The following is a 23,375-nucleotide window of genomic DNA, read 5'->3' on the forward strand; positions in this document are numbered from 1 at the left end:
AAAACCAGTGCTTTGAACGAAGTTTCTGAACTTACTGCCTACATTTTACACAGAATTACCTCACTGCAACAGTGCATCATGCAGAGCGTCCCATTACAATAGAAGAGTACCTACTTGCTGACTTTCACTTTAACAGGTCTGGGTCTTGGTGGAAGATCCGGCGAGTTGTAGATTTCCTCAATAAGCTTTCTTGTCACCTTCCGCTTGGGCATGACTGTCTCAGTCTCGTGTCGAGAGAGTTTATTTTCAATTCCCACTAGATTGAAGGCAGACAAGTCTACATTCTAAAGATAAAAGTGCAATTTTTTAAAAATGAAATCTACAGATAACCTCAGGGAAAAGAATGGAAATAAAATAATTTGAGCACTTACTTTCCAAGGATCATATTCAAGTGTTTTCAGCACTAGAGATGAAATGGAGTATTGTAGAGCTTTGCAAACATATGCTGAACGGACTGCCCTGGGACACTTCAGGTTGGGGTGATTACATATCCTCCGCAGCTGCATTAGGAGATTGAGAACACTAACAAAATGGCGAGACCGCAGGGCTTCCGCTGTGCTGTTGGTCAGGCAAAGATTAGATTTACAGTCATATAATCAGACACTATTGATCCAAAACAGAAAAGCAGTCAAATTCCTCAACTAATGTTGTTATATGTAGCTATTCTGGTGACCAGCTCATCTGCACTTTTGAAATATCAGGAGATACAAACAGCTCAAAGTATGCATACACTATACAACCCTGAGATGCATCTCCTCACAGGCAGCCACAAAACAAAGAAACCCAAAAGAACCCTTTTAAAAAAAAGACCGTCAAACACCCAATATTCGATGAAAAAAACAAATCATGCAAACAATAAACACAAGCAAATATCATTCTGAACTGAAGTCCACACATAGACTCCATCCACAGATCTTTAGTTCAGCGTTGAGCTGAGTAAATGTTGAGGAGCAGCAAGTAGTGAGCTGAACTGGCCTGTCCCTCACCTCAGGCCCCAACTCCCTGAACTTTTCAATCTGGCCCAGCATCTAAATCATCATCCAAACATTGGGTTCAGTCGCTTCAATATGCTCTGAGACCTGGACCCTGCTACCTTGATTCGGTCTGCACCGGACCTTTATGATACAGCCTGGTGCTAAATCAATCAAACCTCGGGTTTTCCTTGTTCTTAGCAATGGGCGTGTTACTTCACCTCGGTTCTGCCACATCAAATTCCCTTCAAGTCCAAAGGAAAGTTACGAGCTACTAGTTGCGATGATCATTTAACAGAAAGAGAGATTAACAATGTACTTAGTTGCCTTCTTTGTTTCATTGACCACTAGCCAGAAGTTGCTGAGATTCACTAGCGCCATCTTAAACCTGAGTTATAGTTGCAAATCCAAAGTAAGTTTTGAGGAAAAAGTAAAGCTAGTTATTACTTACAACCTCAAACTTGACAGGTGTTCACAGAGTACAGTGGATTTCACTTAATTGGGACACATCAGGACCAGTACATTTTGGCCCAATTAAGTGGCTGCACTGATTAACCGAAGATTCATGGAAATAGTTAAAAAGGTATAAAAAAAAGTTAAGCTACTGCTTAACTGAGTAAGAAATTATGTACTTAAATGAAATACAGAACAAATTAGAACACTATCAATACTATATGGTACTATACAACTGTGCATACATTCTTAATAGTTTTCAATGGAGGAATTCACCAGTGTATGCAATGAACAAAATCAGTACAGACACCTAGTGCAGGTAATGGACTGCCTTCATACAATGCTATAAATGACTGTATCCTCCAAATATTCATTTTCATTGTAACACTCAATATAATTGTTGATGCCTTCGAATTCAAAATTCCTAACTTGTTCAAGTAGTGGAATCGGTTCATTTTCAATCCCAGCTGCTTCTGGCATTTTCAAATCTGAATGCTTGAGACCACAATGAGCAAAACAGTTCTGAACTGTCTACCTGCTTATTTCTCGTCAACTTTTAGTGACAGAAATCACTGCTTTTTGAACATAAACACATGCAATTGACACTACTTAAAAACAGTTCACTCTAAGCACAGTGTCGTGTCTAATAGCCATACAAGCGTATATGATTGACACTAGTTAGAAAGTGTTCACCAAGTCTTCTGTCCCAATTAAGCGGCACGGTGTCCCAATTAAACAAAGAGGATCTTAGCTATTTTCTCGATTAGCTTTTGTTCTTTGAGTTGTCCCAAATAAACAGCTGCCCAAATAACCAATGGCCCAATTAACTGGAATCCACCATGTTGTTATTTCATTAAGATGACAGAATGCTCTAGTTAGGTCACAGCCGCAAAACTAGAATATCATTCTCCTCATCACATTAAAAGATTTGATACCTTTAGCGAAGTTGCAGAGGAGATCTAGAAGGACATTGCTAGAGCTGGAGACACAGCCATAACAGACAGGCTCCACTGAAATTGTTTTCTTTGAAATAAAAGAGACCAAGGGAAGATGCATTGAGTTCTAAAAAACTATAATGTGCCCAGACTGATGAAAGCAGGGAGGTCAGTAGCAAAGGGGAACAGATTTCAGTTAATTGTTAGGATCAGTGGGGTCTAGCAAGAGTTATATAGGAAGGATAGTGTGGGTGCAAAGATTCACCAGTAGCAAACACAAGAGATTCTGCAGATGCTGGAAATTCAAAGCAACACACACAACACAATGCTGGTGGAATTCAGCGGGTCAGACAGCATCCATGGAGAGGGAAACAGTTGGCGTTTCAGGCAGAGTTCTGATGCAGGGTTCACCCATCTTTCCAGGTGACCCATAACCTATTTATATACATTGACTGCATTCCTCACTATCCACAACCACACTAATTTTTGTGTCATCTGTAAACTCACTAATCAGACCATCTATCAGAATTTAGCAAGTTACTGTGCATTTCATGCGACTTAATGTTCTGGACCATGAGGGGCCTTGTCCACTGAAGTACAATTAATGTTTGTTTATTTATTTATTGAGATACAGTGAGGAACAGTCCCTTCCAACCGAACTCGTCATACCGCCCAGCAACCCAGCTTTTTACCTTAGACCAATTAACCTACTAAGCGGTATGTCTTTGGAATGTGGGAGGAAACTGGGGCACAAGGAGGAAACCCGTGTAGTCACAGGGAGAACGTACAAACTCCTTCCAGAGGACACCAGAATTGAACTCCAAACTCCAACACCATGAGCTGTAATGGCATTATGCTAACTGCTACACTACCACGGCAAAACACAAAAAGTCAAATTCCTATTAAAACACAAAATCATAATTAGCCCGATTTCCACATTAACACACTTGACTAATAAGTCTTCACAGTTGGTAGCCTAGTATCATAGCTGTTTGAAATCTACCCACCTCTAACACCTGAAAGCACCCTCTAAAGAAACACACAATGTTCAACGATGAAATCTTTAGAATTTCTCAACAACTACCATCAATTTCTATCTAAACACTGCATCTTACAGGAGTAAACAGAAACCTGAACCTGAAAGTGCCAAAAGGATCTCTGGGTCTCCCGCCCTACTCTTTGTGAGATGTACCAGGAGCACTGCAGACAAATGGTACAAGTACCGTTGAGAATCCCTTCCACCCATCACACAATCTCTTTGACCCACCACCGTCAGTACAAGAGCATCAGGACTGGACAGCCAGACTGGGTAACAGCTTCTTCCTTCAGGTTGTGAGACTAATGAATATCCTGCCACCACAGAGGTCTCGCCACTAGGACAGAGAGCTGTTTATTGTACTGTTTACCTGTGCTACGCATTACATTCATTTTGAATTATACTTTAGCAACTTATTTATGGTAATATTTTGATTTATGTACCATGTGTGATATATATTTTGTGGGTACACTGTGGTTGTAGATATAGTATTGTGCGAAAGTCTTAGGCACACTTTTTTTTATATGGTTTCAGATGGTATGGCTTCCACAGAGCCCTGATCTCAACATCATCATGGCTTTTTGGGATTACCTGGAGAGACAGGAGCAAGCAAGACAGCCAAAGTCTGCAGAAGAACTGTGGAAAGTTCTTCAAGTGCTTGGAACCTACCAGTCAATTTTCTTATAAAACTGCACAATGAACCTAAGAGAATTGACTTTTAAAGGCAAAGGGTGGTCACACCAAATATTGATTTGATGTAGTTTTTTTATTATTTACTACTCGTTGTAGTAATTTTTTGATATTTAGAAACTTCTCATTTCAATATTTTGAAGGCATCTTCACTTTACAGATGTTTATAGTCAGATGACAATAAACTTGAACTCTCATGGGTTCAAAATTTTCTATGCCAAGGGAAGGAGATAGTGTTATGTACTCATTTGAAATGGAAAAACTCTGCAATTTGCTCTAGCTTCTCATCAAGCCTCATTCAATCTATAATATTTTCATTTTCCAAATAGCTATTTTTAAAGGTTAAATGGTGTTGGGAGCAAAAGCTTTCTGAAGACTTAAATCAACAAACCAGACCACTGCAAACTGGTATTGTGAAATAAAATTTCACCAAGTGTCATACATCCCTAAGGTCAAAAAATACTTATTTGAATTAATAAGCAACAGTAAAATATTTGATCAGTTTTTCTGTATGCATGTGACTTATGCATCGGACATAAGAACATAAGGTCATAAGAAATAGGAGCAGAAGTAGGCATCTGGCCCGTCGAGCCTGCTCCGCCATTCAATAAGATCATGGCTGATCTGACCATGGACTCATCTTCATCTACCTGTCTTTTCCCAATAACCCTTAATTCCCCTACTATACAAAAATTTATCCATCTTGTCTTTAATATGTTTACTAAGGTAGCCTCCACTGCTTCACTGGGCAGAAAATTCCACAGATTCACCACTCTTTGGGGAAAGCAGTTCCTCCTCATCTCCGTCCTAAATCTACTCCCCCAAATCTTGAGCTATGCCCCCTAGTTCTCGTCTCACCTACCAGTGGAAACAACTTTCCTACCTCTGTCCTATCTATCCCTTTCATAATTTTATATGTTTCTATAAGATCTCATCTCATCCTTCTGAATTCCAGTGAGTGAAGTCCCAGGCAACTCAATCCCTCCTCATAGTCTAATCCCCTCATCTCTGGAATCAACCTGGTGAACCTCCTCTGCACTGCCTCCAAAGCCAGTACATCCTTCCTCAAGTAAGGAGACCAAAACTGCACACAGTACTCCAGATGTGGCCTTGCCAGTATCCTGTACAGTATCCTGCAACATAACCTCCCTGCTCTTAAATTCAATCCCTCTAGCAACGAAGGCCAACATTCCATTTGCTTTTTTGATAGCCTGCTGAACCTGCAAACCAGCCTTTTGTGATTCATGCACAAACACTCCCAAGTTCCTCTGCACAGCAGCATGCTGTAATCTTTCACTATTTAAATAATTTTACTTTTACTATATAAATAATAAATGATATTCCACTTTTCCTCACACTTACCAACATTGTACACCATCTGCCAAACCTTTGTCCACTCACTTAACCTATCTATCTGCCAACTCTCCATATCCTCTGCACAATTTGCTTTTCCACTCAATTTAGTGTCATCAGCTAACTTAGTACACACTGTCCCTTCTTCCAGATCATTAATGCACATCATGAACAGCTGTGGGCCCAGCACCAACCTCTGTGGCACACCGCTCACCACTAATTGCCAACCAGTGAAACACCCATGTATCCTAACTCTCCGCTTTCTATTAGTTAATCAATCTTCTATCCATGCTAATACATCACCCCCGACTCCATACATACTTATCTTATGGATAAGTCTTTTATGTGGTACCTTTTCAAGCACCTTGTGGAAATCCAAGTAAATAACATCCATCTGTTCCCCTATATCTACTGTGCTTGTTACATCCTCAAAGATCTCCAGTAAGTTTGTTAAACAGGAACTGCCTTTGCTGAATCCGTGCTGCATCTGCACGATGGATCAATTTCTTTTCAGATGCCTTGTTATTTCTTCTTTAATGATAACTTCAAGCATTTTCTCAACTACAGATATTAAGCTAACTGGCCTATAGTTACCTGCCTTTTGCCTACATCCATCTTTGAACAGTGGCACGACATTCCTCTTCTTCCAATCTGCTGGGACCTCCCCAGAGTCCAGAGAATTTGGGTAAATTATCACCAAAGCCTCGACTATAACCTCTGCCATTTCTTTCAGTACCATCAGGACCAGGGGACTTGTCTATCTTTAGGCCCACAAGTTTGCTCAGCACTACCTCTTTAGGTAGACAAAGGTGTTGTACCCTGATTTCATTTATTTTCAATATAAATCAGAGTACAACATCAAGGCAAACCATGAAATTAAGTTCAGGAATGAAAGTCAATTTTGAAGTTCAGCAAACTGCCCCATTTTTCTGTTCACAAGTTGGAAATGTGTTTTACTAACTCAATGATGGCAGGAAAACTTCACTAGGAATATCCTAGCTCCACTTGGAACTTCTGCAGCCTGTGTGGTCATCAAAATCCTTCCTGGTACAGGGTTTAATAACCCCAAAATCATAGAAAAAGTTCATAAAACACTTCACATGGAATATTAAACTTTATGTAACATTGTGCAGAAGATATTGAGTGCAGGAATACTAATCCAAAGAGACAAAGGCTTTACTCTCCAATACCATCTGTTGTATTGTATAGCTCTCGTTTGTAAAAAGCAAAAAGACCATCGGAATCTCCCTCCCCCTGCATTTGTGCCATTTACTGGGAGTGTTGCAGACAAAGGATCCAAATCATTGTTGAGGATCCCTACCACACATCATGCAAACTCTTTGACCCATTACCATCAAGAAGGAGGTACAACAGCACCAGGACTAAGAATGCCAGACAGGGTAACAGCTTCTTCCTTCAGGCTGTGAGACGAATGAATACCCTGCCACCACCGAGATCTCATCACTAGGACAGCAAGCTGTTTATTGTACTGTTTACCCTGTGTTGTGCACTACAGTCGGCACTCCGTATCCGTGGGTTCCGCATCTGCGGATTCAACCAACCACGGATGGAAAAAATTTGAAAAAAAAATTCCAGAAAGTTCAAAAAAGCAAAACTTGAATTTGTCACGCGCCGAGCACTACGCTGAATCGACGCAACAAAGTGATGTGTAAGCATACCCTGCTGTAGCCTCCCGCCATTTCACAGATCCTCGGTCTCTCTCCAGCACTCGTCATTTGAGCATTGTTCGCCTCGCGTCTCATTCGTTCACTACTTGTGTTGTGAGAAGAGGAAGGAGTTTAAGGCTAGTAAGGGATGGCTGGCTAGCTACGTAAAGCGCTACAGCCTCAAGAACTTAAAGATCATGGGAGAATCAGCATCCGCTGATGCCGAGGCAGCATCAGCGTTCCCAGAAGAGCTATGATGGTTGCATCTATACTGAACACGTACAGACTTTTTTTCGTCATTATTCCCTAAACAATACAGTATAACAACTATTTACATAGCATTTACATTGTATTAGGTATTATAAGTAATCCAGAGGTGATTTAAAGCATATGGGAGGATGTGCGTAGGTTATATGCAAATAATACGCCATTTTCTATAAAGGACTTGAGCATCTGCGGATTTTGGTATCCGTGGGGGGTCCTGGAACCAATCCCCCGCGGATACTGAGGGACGACAGATGCATTTTGAATTATATTTTCTTAACTTATTTAGGGTAATATTTTGGTTTATGTTCTGCGTGTGATGTACGCTTTGTAGGTGCACTGTGGTCCAGAGGTTCCTTAAGGTTGTCATAGATGAGGAAGGTAATGGGGATAAGCACCAACTACCTATTAAATGCTCCCAATGGTGTTCAGCTCAAATAGCCTTTGACAACCAAGTCCAGCTCCTGGCCTTAATGTGTCCCTTAGCTACTTAGCTCGATGGAACAATTCTAGTGACAGGAGAAGCAGCAAAGGCGGGTTACTGATGCCTTAAAATCAGTCACTTCAGACTGATGGAGCTCGTCAGCTCACTTAGGAGAAGGTAAACTCTGATCTCAAACCTCCACTGCTTTGTGGCTATACCCTCATGGGGAAAGCTTCGAGAGTGACTGGCAAGGAAAAATCTGGAGCTGGAGTTCTTAAGACAGTGTTATGTTGAGTTCAAAGCTGACTGGCAACTCCTGTGCTGCCACCGGTGCCGAACTGTATCGGTCTCTGTCGTTTCTTTGAATTTATTAGCTGTGCGGAGAGGAGGGCCCAGTAGCATAGGCAACAGCTTGCTCTCCATAATCGTACTACCCTGGCCAGCGTATCACGGTGACACATAGTCACCTAAGACGCAACACCCAAGGTCAACCCTGACCAACAGAGGACTACACTGTGGTCTGGAGGAACATAGTTTCGTCTGGTTGTATACAGGTACAGTCAGATGTAATAAACATAAACTTGAACCTAATTTTAACTTAATATTTATAGTTCCCATTTTCTTCTGAAAGAGAGCCACGTGCCCACTGAAAAATTGCTAAGGTCTCTTGACCATTACTCATATAAAAAGATAAGTCTTAACAGCCACTGAGCATGAAACGCAGTCGCAGGAAAGCAGCATCCATCATCAGGGTCCCCCATCACTTAGATCATGCTCTCTTCTCACTGCTGCCCTTAGGAAGAAGGTACAAGAGCCTCAGGGGTAGCACCACCAGGTTCAGGAACAGATACTACCCCTCATGAACGAAAGGGGATAAATTCACTCAACTTCACTTGCCCCACCATTGAAATGTTCCTGCAACCTATGGACTCACTTTCAAGGACTCTTCATTTCATGTTTCTGATTTTTATCGCTTATTTATTCATTATTATTGTTTCTTCTTTTAGTATTTACACTTCGTTGTCTTCTGGTTGAATGCCCTAGTTAAGTGGACTGTTAGTTATTATTCTATAGATTTATTGAGAATGCCCACAAAAAATTAATCCCATGGTTGTATATGGTGACATATTTGCATGTACTTTGATAATAAAATTTACTTTGAACTGTCCTTGATCCAGTTTGAGGATAGACTACACAGGTTTTCTTCCCCCAGTAGTGTATCAGTAAATGCAACCTGGTTTACTCTAATGCCAGAAAGGTAACAATTTCATTCTCACTGTTCTGCATTCAAATATCCTATCATGGCTACCTGGCTAATACATTATGACGGTGTGCGATGAATCCTGTCTGTAGAACTCTCCCCATTTCTAAAAACTCTGAATGGGTGCACATGCAGGGTAGATGCTAGACAATCCACAAAGCTGGCTCTCACTATCTATGATGAGTGCATATGGACAGAACATCCAATTAGAAATGTAGCCTTACTTCTTGAGAGTTCCACGTAAAAAATATTTTTGTATCAAAGGCAAAATGCTACAAAGTGAACCCAGATTTTGACTTGCAAATTCAATATATAGCAAGGACCATTTTGCAATCAACTTCTACCGCATCTCATGGAAGTTATTGCTTACCTAGAGTGGAACATGACATCCTCATACATGATCTTCTGCCTCTTTGACAGGCAGCATTTCAGAATGTGCTCATATTTCTTTGGTAGTTGTTTCTCCACATCTCGCTTTGATCGCCGCAAGATGAATGGCTGAATCATCTAAAGTTAAAGATCACAGTGCTTGTAAATCCTGCTTGTGATATCTTACTCCTTACGATTAAAATATAAAGTCAATAGGTTATGTTGCAACATTATAGAACTCTGGTTCGGCCACATCTGGAGTATTGTGTACAGTTCTGGTCGCCCCACTATAGGAAGGATGTTGGAGAGGGCGCAGGCGAGGTTTACCAGGATGTTGCCTTATTTAGAGGGATGTGTTATTGCAAGAAGCTGGACAAGCTTGGGTTGGTTTTCTCTGGAGTGGTGGATGCTGAGAGGAGATCTGATAAGTGTTCATAAGATTATGAGAGGCATAGATAAGAGTGGACAGAGAGTATCTGTTTCCCAGGGTTTAAATGTCTAGTACCAGAGGGAAAGGAGAAAGGGGTAGGTTCAAGAGGGATATGAGGGGTAAGTTTTTTACTCAGAGAACTGGAATATGCTGCCTAGTATGGTGGTAGAGGCAACTACATTAGAGGCTTTTAAGAGACGTTTAAATAGGCACGTGGATGTAAGGGAAATGGAGGGATATAGATGGTATTTTCCAGTGATTATACATGACATGCTTTGATCTCTCTACAATTATTCTGTTCTCTTTTACACTTGTGCACTGGAAATGACATTAAATAACCTTGAGTCTTGAATTGTTGTGTGCCAGTAGACCTGGCTTCTCCACTGGTAAAGAAACTAGCCTGCCCCATTAGAGCTGCTGTGCAGTACAGCTTTTATTGACTATGGTAAAGGTGTATACTCCCTCCTGACTCCTAATGCACTGTGTTCCAGGAAGTAGAGGAGGTGGTTGAATGTTCTCACATCAGCTGAAGATTCAGGATCTTCCTCTGACATACCAAATATCCCATACACCCACTTCTACATCCTTCAACTTGCTTAAAACAAAAACACATACATACTCACCCTGTGCATTCTTATCACTAATTTGTGGCAATAGTCCTGATTTTCATCTGTGCCAACTTTCACAGGGAAATCCAGGTAAGATCTGGTAATTCCAGGCAGCAGGAAGTGCATCATGGTCCACAGCTCCATTGGGGTATTTTGTAAAGGAGTTCCAATCAAAAGCAAGCGCTGTTGACTAGAATAAAAATAAATTCTGTTGAAGAAACAATCCTTGTACTCCCATACCAAAGTTTTTATAAAACCAGAATGAGATCCAATTAATAAACACGAGAAAGTCTGCAAATGCTGGAAATCTGGAGCAACACACAGAAAATGCTGGAGGAACTCAGTAGGTCAGGCAGCATCTATGGAAAAAAGTAAACTGGTGAAGTTTCAGGTCAAGATCCTTCATTAGGACTGGAAAGGAAGGTGCAGAAGCCAGAATAAAATAGTGTGGGGGGCGGGGAGAGAAGGGAAGAGGATGGAGTACAAACTGATAGGTGAGACCAAGTGAGGGGGAAGGTGGGTGTAGATGGAGGGGGGGCCGGTTAAGCTGGGAGGTGATAGGTGAAAGAGGCACAGGGGCTTAAGGAAGAGGAATCTGATAGGAGAGAAGAGCAGAGCATGGGAGAAAAGGAAGGATGAGGGGAACAACGAGGATGTAATGCTGAGGCTGCATAAGGCAGTGGTGAGGCCTTACTTGGAGCACTATGAGCAAGTTTAGGACCCTTACTTAAGAAAGGGTTCAGAGGAGGTTCACGTGAATGATTCCAAGAATGAAAGGCTTATCATATAAACATTGACTGAAGGCTCTGTGCCTGTACCAGCTGGAGCTTAGAAGAATGAGGGGAATCTTACTGAAACCTATGGAATGTGGAAAGGCCTCGATAGAGTGGATGTGGACAGTATGTTTCATTTGGTGGGGAAGACTAGGCACAGCCTCAGAATAGAGGGACATCTATTTAGAACAGAGATGAGAAGGAATTTCTTTAGCCAAAGGGTGGTGAATCTATGGAATTCATTGCCTCTGGCAGCTGTGGAGGCCAAGTCACTGGGCACATTTAAGGCGGAGGTTGATAAGTTCTTTTATAGTCAGGGTGTGAAAGGATATTAGAAGGCAGGACAATGGGATTGAGAAGGAAATGGATCAGCCATGATTAAATGGTGGAGCAGACTCAATGGGGTGAACGGCCTATTTCTGGCCCCCTGTCATATGTTCATATGGTGATGGTTAGAGGAGGAGAAGGTGTGAGAGGCTACTCAGGTGTACCTCAGGCCACTCACCTTCAGTGGATTATCTAAGAACTTGAGCTACTGGAACTAAATAACATCCTAAACTATACCAGCTTAATTCACTATAAAAACTGTAAGATCAGCATGTAAATTTAAAAAAACAAATTTAAAAATGCTCGAACTATCTACTATCAAAGGAGCGTATCTAATTTACTCACATAATTAAACCCATATAGACCTACAAATGTCTGATCAATCTATGTACAATGGGAGTATAGGAGAAAAAAAGGGAGATTTCATAGAGATTTGACAAAGGAACACACACAAGTCCTCACAGAGAGATCAAAAGTGGAGAGAGTGAGCAATTTCAAGTTCCTCGGTGCCAATATCTCTGAGGATGTAATCTGGACTCAACATACCAACGCAGCTATGAAGAAGGCAAGACTGCAGCTATATTTCATAGGGATTTTAAGAAGATTTAGTACGTCACCTAAAACACTTGCAAATTTCTACAGAAATCCATAGAGAGTATTTTAACTGGCTGCATCATCATCTGGTATGGGGAGGCTACTTTGATCTTGAACAGGATCAAAGTAAGCTGCAGAGAGCTGTAAATGTAGTCAACTCCATCATGGGCACTAGCCTCCCTAGTATCCAGGACACTTTCAAAAAGGCAGCATCCATCATTAAGGACCCTCACTATCCAGGACATGCCCTCTTCTCATCGCTACCATCAGGAAGGATACAGAAGCCTGAAGACACACACTCAACAATTCAGGAACAGCTTCTTCCCCTCTGCCATTTGGGTTCTGAATGGACATTGAACCCATGAACACTACCTCACTGCTTCTTTTCCTTTTGTTTGGCACTAATTATTTAATTTAACTATTTAATGTATATATTTACTGTTGTAATGCTCTGGTTAAGATTTGTACTGCTATGCTGTGAGGTAGTTTATTTTAGCAGTTCTCTGTAAAAGCAGTGTGCTATGCTGGAAAGGGTGTTTTGGCTTCAAATAACTTAGGAATCTGTCAGCCAGTCAGGATTGTGGGATGTGAAAGAAGGTTCTAGTGTGTTTCTGAAGGGCAGTAGTCTGGTTCAGGGCCTTTTGTGCTGCAGTGTGAAGCACAAGGGAAGATGCTGTTGAAAGCCATTGAAAGGAGAGTCCCCATTACAAGAAGAGCTTTGTGCAGATGAATGACCTCAAGGAGGAAGGGCCAATTCTCCCGACAGCCAGTTCACTCGAGATTGTCTTCGAAGGAAGCCTGGAATGCGGCAGGTGCTTTCACACAGACTGTGCATCCAGCGCACGAGTAAAGAGATACACCCTCAACTACTCCAGAATGAGCTCCAGTGTTTAAGTGCACATTGAACTGGTTTAACTGTAATGGGCCCTTTTATTTTTCTTTTCTTTTTCTAACTTTTTGTTAAAGTTGAAAATATGGTAAATTTACTTCCTTAACAATTTTATGCTGGTGTGTGATCTGTCATTTCTGGGCTAACAATAACTGTGTATGGGCTGTATCTATACAGCATTCGCTCAAATCGAGAATATCACGGCATTCCTGCTTGGTTGAACCCCCAATCATACCGACCCTAGACAGATATTGTTTATGAAATGAGTCACCTGGCTGTCAGCAGACTTAGCTAATGAGTCAAGTTAGTGTATAAGCCCAAAATGTAATCGGCAACTGATTGTAATGAATGTAATTTGTTGGTGTTGCAATAAAAATTAGTGATAAAAAAAGTTGGTGTATAAGCCCTGGTGAGAGGGATACACTGTAGTTCAGTTTTTATCTCTCTCGCTCTATGATCATGTATTGCATTGTACTGCTACTGCAAAGTTATCAAAGTTCACAACAAATGCTGGTGATATTAAACCTGATTCTGAAGTATACAAAATTATGAGGGGCATAGATTGGGCAAATGCAAGCAGGCTTTTTCCACTGAGTTGGGTGAAACTAGAACTAGAGAACACAGATTAAGGGTGAAAGGAGAAATATTTAAGGGGAACCTGAGGGGGAACTTCTTCATTCAGAGACTGGTGCGAGTGCAGAACGAGCTGCCAGAGGAAACAGTGGATGTAGGTTCAAGTGCAACATTTAAGAGATGTTTCGATAGGTACATGGACGGGAGGGGTATGCAGGGCTATGGTCCAGGTGCAAGTCAATGGGACTAGGCAGAATAACAGTTTGGCACAGACTAGATGAGCCTATGGGCCTGTTTTTGTGTTGTGCTGTTCCTCTCCTACGATCCACTCTCCTCTCCTATCAGATTCTTTCGTCTCCAGCCCTTGACCTTTCCCACCCACTGGCTGGTTTCTTTCTCCTCCACCCACCTTTATATTCTGGCATCTTCCCCCTTCCTTCTCAGTCCTGAAGAAGTGTCTCGGTCTGAAATATCAACTGTTTATTCTTTTTCCTCCAGCGTATTGTGTGTGCTGCTCCAGATTTCTCGTGTTTGCTACCAAGTTAATTTATCTGAAATACCACCATAACATATTCCTGCCCAGAATAGTTTACATTATTGTTACTTTCAGAGATAACAACTTGTGGACGTGTCACCAGAAGTGTATTTTTTTTACATTTAAAGTTGACTGCAATCACAGCAATGGGCTGAACTTAGATTATGGTGCATTCAGCACATGATCCAGACCTCTTGAGATTGAAGAGGGCCTCCCAGTGCCGCTCAGTCGTGTTTCTCAGCTGCTGGACCTCGTCTAGGATCAGGTACTTCCATCGCTTCCTCCGGAAAGCCTGCATGTCCTTCAGGAGCAGCTTATACGAGGTGATGCACACATGGAAGGAGTTGGGCTCTGTCCAACACTGCAAACAAGAGATGTATAACAGGCTAAGTGGGCTTTTTTATTTGTTTTCATCCTGCAGATATTAAAAACGTACAAAATAAAGAGCAGGACATCCCTCATCCTTCTTCAGTACAGGTAAAACAAAGCCAGTTTGTCCAATGTGTTGGATTAGATTGTTTAAATGTAATTACCTTTACAGTTTAACAATTCATGCTTGCTAGTACATTTTATAATTATATACTTGTTGGGTGGCAGGGTGGAAATATGTTTCCACCAAAGGAGGTGTTACAGTGCTCCTTCCCTCCACTAGCCTGCAGGTCACCTTTGAGCACCTGCTTAGTCCACCAACCCCCCCCCCCCCACCCAAAAAAAAATTAGGGTCACATGAAGCCATAGGAGCACATGGTGGATAGTTGTATGAGTAGCTGGTGCATATCACAAATCTTAATAATGGAACCACAGGCAGACAATCTCTAAAGAGTATTCATAATGGCGGGGGGGGGGGGGGGGGTGTCACCCGTCTTGTCCAGAAGGATGCAATGGCAAACCACTTCTGTAGAAAAAAAATTACAAAGAATACCTAGTAAGTTAATAAATTGTTTAAAATTTCTGGACAAATAATGTGGAGGCCTGGGCAATTAATTCTTAAACAGGAGTTCAAATCGCACATCAGCAATGTGGTAATTTTAAATTAATTTGAAGTGCAAAATCAGCATGATCGATGACAAAATTAAACCACCAAACAAACTGCTTTTAAAACTCATTAGGATTCATTACCTTCCAGGAGGAAAGGAAACCAGTTATGCCTACCCAGTTCAGACAACTTCAGATCCTTAAATGCTTCCTGAAATGGTCACATAGTTTAAGTACAAGGATGGACAACAAATGCTAGCTGTGTTCACTGACCATATCCCATAAGTTAACTAGAAACATTCTGTAGATGCAAGAAATCCAAAGTAATGCACAAAATGCTAGAGGAACTCAGCAGGTCAGGTAGCATCTATGGATATGAATAAAGAATTGAAATTTCGGCCAGAGACCCTTCACCAAGGATCCTTGATGAAAGGTCTCTCCTTGAAACATCAATTCTTAATTCTCCTCCTGACTGACCTGCTCAATTCCTCCAACATTCCCTTTGTGACTTACTTTTTATTTGCTAGTTGTAACTGAAACAAGCTACTCAATATAGTATTACCTCCCTTTTGACTCTGCGTTCTTTCCTTGTGCCAAAGTACATCATTATCTTGAGTCCTGGACACCATCGTTTGAATTCCATTTCCCAGTTCAGCATTTTGCAAGTTCGCACCACCACCAGATGTGGTCCCCAGACACCTAAAGACAAAAGTACATCAAGATTTCAAGATGTAGCAGCTGGAATAAATGCAGAATTTCCCCAAAAGCTTACATTAATTTAATTGTTTTGTGTTACTTGAAGACTAATCACAGATGATTGCTTTACAAAACATTAAAGAATTACTATTAATTAAACCAAATTACAAAATAAACAATTATTATAAAGCAAAATAAAATCTACATATTCTCAAAAGAAATAAGAGTTCCATGGAAAATCACAAATGCACCAATAACAAATCTCTCATTCAGATACAAATCTACAATCTGTTTGGGACACCAGCTAATGCATGAACCAGTTAGTGTATTCATTATTCCAACCTAAATAAAAGATGTCAAACCACTCAAGATCAAATCTAGGGAAGCATTTCGAGCATGGGTGAGATAGTAGAGATGATGGTAAATTTTCTTCATCTCTGAGGGAGACCCTCAGTATCAGGTCCACTCCCCGAAGAGCGGATGAACTCAATGCAGGAAACACAGACTGGAAACCAGGAAAGACTTAACCCTCTCTACTACTCTGGTACATAAAATACTCTTGGCTTGCACCTAGATAGGTCTGAAATCACTGATTTTGGCTGAGATCATAAACCCAGATTCTACTGGTCTTTCCACAGACATCACTGAAAGGACTGGAGATATCTCCCTGCGATTGTGATCAACATTTGGTTGTTAAGTCAACATCACTAATTCAAGTTCAATTATATTGTCATCTGACTGTACATAAATGCAACCAAGCAAAACAATGTTCCTCCGTAATACCACAATGCACCCCTGAAACAAATATCATACACAGCACATAAATCAGAATCAGACTTTAATCGCCAAGTACCTATGCACATACAAGGAATTTACTTCCGGCAGATGTTGTCTCTCTGCTCATAACAATAATAATGATAAATATAAATGAAAATATAAATTGTACATAAAGGTAGTGCAATCCAAGTAATAGTTAGCTGACAGTTAACCGGCAGTTAACTGTTCAGCAAAGTGACCGCAGTAGGGAAAAAACTTCTCCAGTGCCTATTAGTCTTAGTCTGGAGGGATCTGAAGCGCCTACCAGACGGAAGCAGATCAAACAGTCCGTGCGCAGGATGGGAGGAGTCCTTTATGATGTTCCCCGCCCTCTTCTTCAACCTGGAAGAGTACAGGTCCACAATAGAGGGCAGGGAGGCTCCAATGATGCACCATCCAATAAAACAAAATTATTACCACTATTAAGTTAATAAGATATGGATGTAGTATGCAGCACAGGTAAATAGTTAAACAGTCAACAGTACAGAAAACCCAGGTGGCAGAGTGGAGAAACATCTCTACCAAAGGAGGTGTAAGACGGTCCTTTCCTCCGCTGACCTGTGGTTCACTCTTGGACAAGGTATAGCACACAGGTTCACAACCTGGGGTCTATGGACCCTTTGGTTAATGGTAAGGCTCAATGGCACAAAAGACGCTGGGAACCCCTGGTGTAGCACATGCTTAGCCTACCCCCACACCCCCCCCCCCAGCTAAGGGTCACATGAAGCCATGACAGCAGTGGTGGATGTTTATATGAGCAGCTGGCACAGATCACAAGTCCTGGTTATGCGACCACTGACGACAGGCAATCGCTAAAGGGTATTGATAATGGAAGGGATCTCTCATCTTGTAAAGACATTGCCCAGAAGGCAATGGCAAACCACTTCTGTAGGAAAATTTGCCAAGAACAATCACGGTCATGAAAAGAGTAACAGCGTGAAGGGGGTCTTCCTCACAGGCAATAATCCCTCACTCGGTAGACAGAATAAAGACAGATGGAAGGCCAGTATCGCCCACATCATACGGCACAGCACAAAATGATGATGATGAAACAATAAACAGCTTGCTGTCCTAGTGATGAGACCTCGGTTGGTGGCAGGGTATTCATTAGTCTCACAGCCTGAGGGAAGAAACTGTTACCCAGACTGGCAGTCCTAATCCTGATGTTCTGTATCTCCTTCCTGAGGGTAGTGGATCAGAGATTGTGGGATAGGTGGTAGGGATCCTCCACAACGCTTCAGGCCTTTCATCTGCAACAGTCCCAGTAAATATCACAAATGGGGTGGGGGGGGGGGGGGGGGGAATGGATCCCAGTGATTCTCTCACAAATTTTACTATCAAGAAATCTTTTTCAATAAAAATAGAAATAAATTTACCCAGGTCAACTATTTCATTATTGTTTTTTTTTTGGCCTTTGTTGTCAAGTACAGGCTGGCCTGGCTGCCTAAAACTCTCAACGGACACATTTCAAATAAAATGTTCTGAGGAAGGTTCGTCAACCTGAAATGTTTCTATCTTTAAAGTTCAAAGTACAAACACCATATAAATCCCGAGATACTGCTTCACAGATACTGCTTGACCACAAAATGACATTCTACTATAACAGTCAAAAGATTTCTATTTAACAAGTTTTGAAGCCAACAAAGTGCATCCTTGTCTTGAAAGCTCTGAGAACCAGCAACGTGATAATGACCAGATAATCTGTTTAAGTACATTGAAAGACCTAGATTAGAGTGGTTGTCGAGATGTTTCCCATAGCAGGGGAACCTTGGTCCAGAGGGCACAGCCTCAGAATAGAGGGACATCCATTTCAAAGTACGTTTATTAGCAAAGTATATACAGTGGCATGCAAAAGTCTGGGCACCCCGGTCAAAATTTCTGCTATTTAGCGAGTAAAAGATGACCTGATTTCCAAAAGGCATAAAGTTAAAGATGACACGTTTCTTTAATATTTTAAGCAAGATTACTTTTTTATTTCCATCTTTTACAGTTTCAAAATAACAAAAAAGGAAAAGGGCCCCAAAGCAAAAGTTTCATGGTCAGTACTTAGTAACACCCCCTTTGGCAAGTATCACAGCTTGTAAATGCTTTCTGTAGCCAGCTATAGGTCTTTAAATTCTTGTTTGGGGGACTTTTGCCCATTCTTCCTTGCAAAAAGCTTCTAGTTCTGTGAGATTCTTGGGTCATCTTGCATGCACTGCTCTTTTGAGGTCTATTTAGGTCGGGGGACTGTGAGGGCCATGGCAAAACCTTCAGCTTGTGCCTCTTGAGGTAGTCCATTGTGGATTTTGAGGTGTGTTTAGGATCCTGTTGTAGAAGCCATCCTCTTTTCATCTTCAGCTTTTTTTTTATAGATAGTGTGATGTTTGCTTCCAGAATTTGCCGGTATTTAACTGAATTCATTCTTCCCTCTACCAGTGAAATGCTCCCCCGTGCCACTGGCTGCAACACAAGCTCAAAGCATGATCGATCCACCCCCGTACTTAACAGCTGGAGAGGTGTTCTTTTCATGAAATTCTCCACCCTTTTTTCTCCAAACATACCTTTACTCATTGAAGCCAAAAAGTTCTATTTTAACTTCATCAGTCCACAGGACTTGTTTCCAAAATGCATCAGGTTTGTTTAAATGTTCATTTGCGAACTTCTGACGCTGAATTTTGTGGTGAGGACGCAGGAAAGGTTTTCTTCTGATGACTCTTCCATGAAGGCCATATTTGTAGAGGTGTTGCTGCACAACAGAACAGTGCACCACCACTCCAGAGTCTGCTAAGTCTTCCTGAAGGTCTTTTGCAGTCAAATGGGGGTTTTGATTTGCCTTTCTAGCAATCCTACGAGCAGTTCTCTCAGAAAGTTTTCTTGGTCTTCCAGACCTCAACTTGACCTCCACCATTCCTGCTAACTGCCATTTCTTAATTACATTATGAACTGAAGAAACGGCTTTTGGAGATCAGTTCATCTTCTACTCACTTAACTATTCACAGTAACAGAAATTTTGACCAGGGGTGCCCAAACTTTTGCATGCCACTGTATATATCACCATATATAACCCCGAGATTTGTTTTCTTGTGGGTATACACAGTGTTATGAAGGATGAACAGTTCTGATGGACAATAGGGTGCAGAGTTGCCCATATTCCCCCGCCTTTTGAGAATCATAAACCATTACTGTTGCTATGCTGCTCATGAGAGAGAGAGAGATGAAAAGAAAACATGCAAGAACATCTGCTACAGATAAGAGAGGGGAGAGAGACTTGTTGATTTACCGTGTTATGACTTCTGCGAGGGTTATTTGTCTTATACCATTCTGTTCATTAACATTCCTCAGTGGACAGCCGGAGTGGGCTGGTTTGATGGACACAGTCATTCAAAATTGATTGATAGCTGAGACCCCGTGAGTAGGGATGAAAGTCAGGTCTGGAGAGACACCCTTCAGACACACCAGGAGACACACTAGTGGACACTGATTGAGTGTTGGAACCCACGGGAAGGTGTGGGGCTTCGGAGACTGAACCAGGAGGTCGGTCAGTAAAACTCACAGTGTTATAGCAGGGCCGGTGGGGAATTGTGTGTGTGTCCACTCATGCCAGAGTGATGAGTCCACCACAGAAGAATGGTCTAGCTGAATGACAGAGGGGTCATAACTGAATGGCCACAACGACACGACGGATCAAGAACGCAAAGGAAGGTTTGACTGCTGTAGCTGTTACTTCTCGCTCGTTCTCTCTCTCTCTCTCTCTCTCCAATGATTACAACACAACAACCAATATCTACCTCAGCACGCATGAACTGAACTGAACTTTATACTTTTCTATGACAATTCATTTACCCCTAGACATCGATAGAGCTTATGTATTATTGCTTATTATTATTCCTACACTTTTAGGTTTATTATTGCTAACGTGTGTTATCTATATATTTGCATTATTGGTATTGATTTGCTTATTTTACTAATAAACACTTTTGAATATAGTACCACCAGACTCCAATGGATTCTTCTTTCTCTGCTGGTTAGACACCCAGTTACGGGGTACGTAACAACAGTAAATCCAAGGAACATAATAGAATCAATAAAAGACCACACCCAATGGGCCAGACAAACAACCAATGTGCAAAGAACCACAAACCATACAAACACAGAGGGGAAAAAAACAAGAATAAATAATAAGCAAAAATTATCAAGAACCTGAGATGATTTGTCCTTGAAAGTGAGTCCATAGGTTGTGGGAACATTTCAATGATGGGGCAAGTGAAGTTGAATGAAGTTCTCCACTTTGATTGGTTGAGGGGTAGTAACTACTCCTGAAACTGGTGGTGTGAGTCCTGAGGCTCCTATACCTCCTTCCTGGTGGTAGCAGTGAGAAGAAAGCAGGTCCTGGTTGCTGGGTGGGGCGACCCTGATGATGGATGCTACTTTCCTGCAACAACATTTTGTGTGGATGCACTCAATGGCAGGGAGGGCTTTACCATGATGGACTGGGATGAATCCACTACTTTTTGTAGGATTTTCTTTTCAAAGATATTGGTGTTTCCATACCAGGCTGTGATACAACTAGTCAAAATACTTTTCACCACACATCTAGAGAAGTTTGTCAAAGTTTTAGATGTCATGCTGAATCTTCGCAAATTTTAACCAAGTAGAGGCACTACCGTGCTTTCTGCATAACTGCACTTAAGTGCTGTGTCCAGGACAGGTCCTCTGAAATGATGACACTGAGGAATTTAAAGTTGCTGACCCTCTCCACCTCTGATCCTCCAACGAGGACTGGCTCATGGACCTCCAGTTTCCTTCTCCTGAAATCCTTCTGCCGACATTGAATGAAAGGTTATTGTTGTGGCACCACTCAGCCAGATTTTCAATCTCCCTCCTATGTGCTGATTCGTCACCACATTTGATTTGGCAACCACAGCAGTGTCATCAGCAAACTTGAGTATGCCATTGGAGCTGTGCTTAACCTCACAGTCACCATTATAAAGTGGGGCAGGGGGCTAAGCAGGCAGCCTTGCGGTGCACCTGTGCTGATGGAGATTGTGGAGATGTCGTTGCCAATCCAAACAGACTGGAGTCTGCAAGTGGGGAAATTGAGATGAGTCCTTGAACACAGCCCAGTCCACTGACGAAGCAATCCCATAGCTGGTCCTTTGCCTCCCGCGACCATCCCTTTGTTGTCCTTATCTGTGGAGCTATGTTCTTTAGCCTCTGCCGGTATACAGGTAGGAGAAGGACAAGTGATCCGATTTCCCGAAATGTGGTTTAAGCATGAAATGGTAGGAATTCCTTATCATAGTATAGCATTAGTCGAATGTATTAGGAGACCTGCTGCTGCAGGTTATATGTTGACAGTAACTGGTCAGAGATTTCTTCAAACAAGTTTAATTGAAGTCCTTGACTACGATCTGAAATATGATGAGGTGGGTTGTTTTCTGTTTGGTGAAGACAGCATTTCATACCTTGAGTGCCTGATTAACAGTGGTTTTTGGTGGTATGTAAACTGTGATCAGAATCATGGAAGAGAATTCTCGATAAGTAAAATGGTCAGCACTAAATTGTTATATGTTCTACGCCAGGGAAACCAGTACAACAAAACTGCCATGTCCAGGAACCACAAGGGTTATCATGAAACACAGACCCCACCTTTTGCCTTCTCCAAATCAGTTCAGACCATCCTGTATATCAAGAAGCCCTCATGTCTGATCACCAAATCCAGCATGTTTGGAGTGCACCCTGTCTCCATGAAATACAGAATGTAGCAATTTCTCATTTCCTCCAATAGCAAACTAGCTCTTAGGTCCTCAGTCTTGTTCTTCAGTGACTGTACATTTGCTAACAAAATGTTGGGTAGAAGGAGTTTTGTTCCTCTCCGTCTCAGTCTGGCTTGCAGTCCTCCTCTCCTCCCTTTCTTCTGGACAAAGTTTAAATGTCATGTCAATCAAGTTACAACCTAGTCACAAAAATACTCAGATCTGGTGTCTACAATTATCCGTATTAAACAACCTTACCTTCATTTGAGGCGAGATGAGCTAGGAAACCTATGATTTGTACAGTCTTGCCCAATCGTGAATCATCAGCCAAAATCCCATTTAACTTTCGTCGATGCAAAGCAGCCAGCCAATCAACGCCAATCTGCTGGTATTCCCGGAGAGTGCCATGAAGCAAAAAAGGAGGGGAATTCTTCACCTGGTAAGAAAAGGAAATTGTTTATAGACTGTCCGCACCAAAGAGCTAAACATGAGAAAATCCGCAGATGCTAGAAATCCACAGTAACACACACAAAATGCTGGAGAAACTCAGCTGGCCAGGAGGCATCTATGCAAAAGTGTTTCAGGCCAGTGCTCTTCTGGAGAGGACTGGAAAGGAAGGAAAGAAGACAGACTGTGGGGGAAAGGGAAGGAAGAAGTACAAGGTAAGAAGTGACAGGTGAAACCAGGAGAGGAGGAGGGGTGAAGTAAAGAGCTGGGAAGTTGATTGGTGGAAGAGAAAAAAGGCTGGAGAAGGGGGAATCTGAAAGGAGAGGACAGAAGTCCATGAAAGAAAGGGAAGGGGAGGAGCACCAGAGGGAGGTGATGGGCAGGTAAGAAGAGAAGGTGTGAGAGGGAAACAACAATGGGGAATGGTGAAGGAGAAGAGAGAGGAGAAATTACCAAAGTTCGAGAAATTGATGCTCATGCCATCAGATTGGAGATTACCCAGATAGAATATAAGGTGTTGCTCCTCCAACCTGAGTACTGACTCATCTTGG

General features: G+C 41.8%; 1 protein-coding gene across 12 annotated transcripts in view; it reads right to left on the reverse strand.

The window, feature by feature from the left end:
* Positions 1-23,375, reverse strand: part of ep400 (E1A binding protein p400) — a 223,349-nt gene that overhangs the window by 112,049 nt on the left and 87,925 nt on the right. For all 12 annotated transcript variants that reach the window (XM_073051939.1, XM_073051949.1, XM_073051946.1 and 9 more), the window contains 7 exons: positions 22,636-22,813; positions 15,690-15,826; positions 14,344-14,513; positions 10,477-10,651; positions 9,425-9,561; positions 372-558; positions 115-284 (listed from right to left, as the gene is read on the reverse strand). In XM_073051939.1, coding sequence (XP_072908040.1) covers positions 115-284; positions 372-558; positions 9,425-9,561; positions 10,477-10,651; positions 14,344-14,513; positions 15,690-15,826; positions 22,636-22,813 — 1,154 coding nt within the window. The remainder of the gene's footprint in view (positions 1-114; positions 285-371; positions 559-9,424; positions 9,562-10,476; positions 10,652-14,343; positions 14,514-15,689; positions 15,827-22,635; positions 22,814-23,375) is intronic.

This window comes from Hemitrygon akajei, chromosome 7, assembly GCF_048418815.1.
Source record: "Hemitrygon akajei chromosome 7, sHemAka1.3, whole genome shotgun sequence".
Classification (NCBI taxonomy): domain Eukaryota; kingdom Metazoa; phylum Chordata; class Chondrichthyes; order Myliobatiformes; family Dasyatidae; genus Hemitrygon; species Hemitrygon akajei.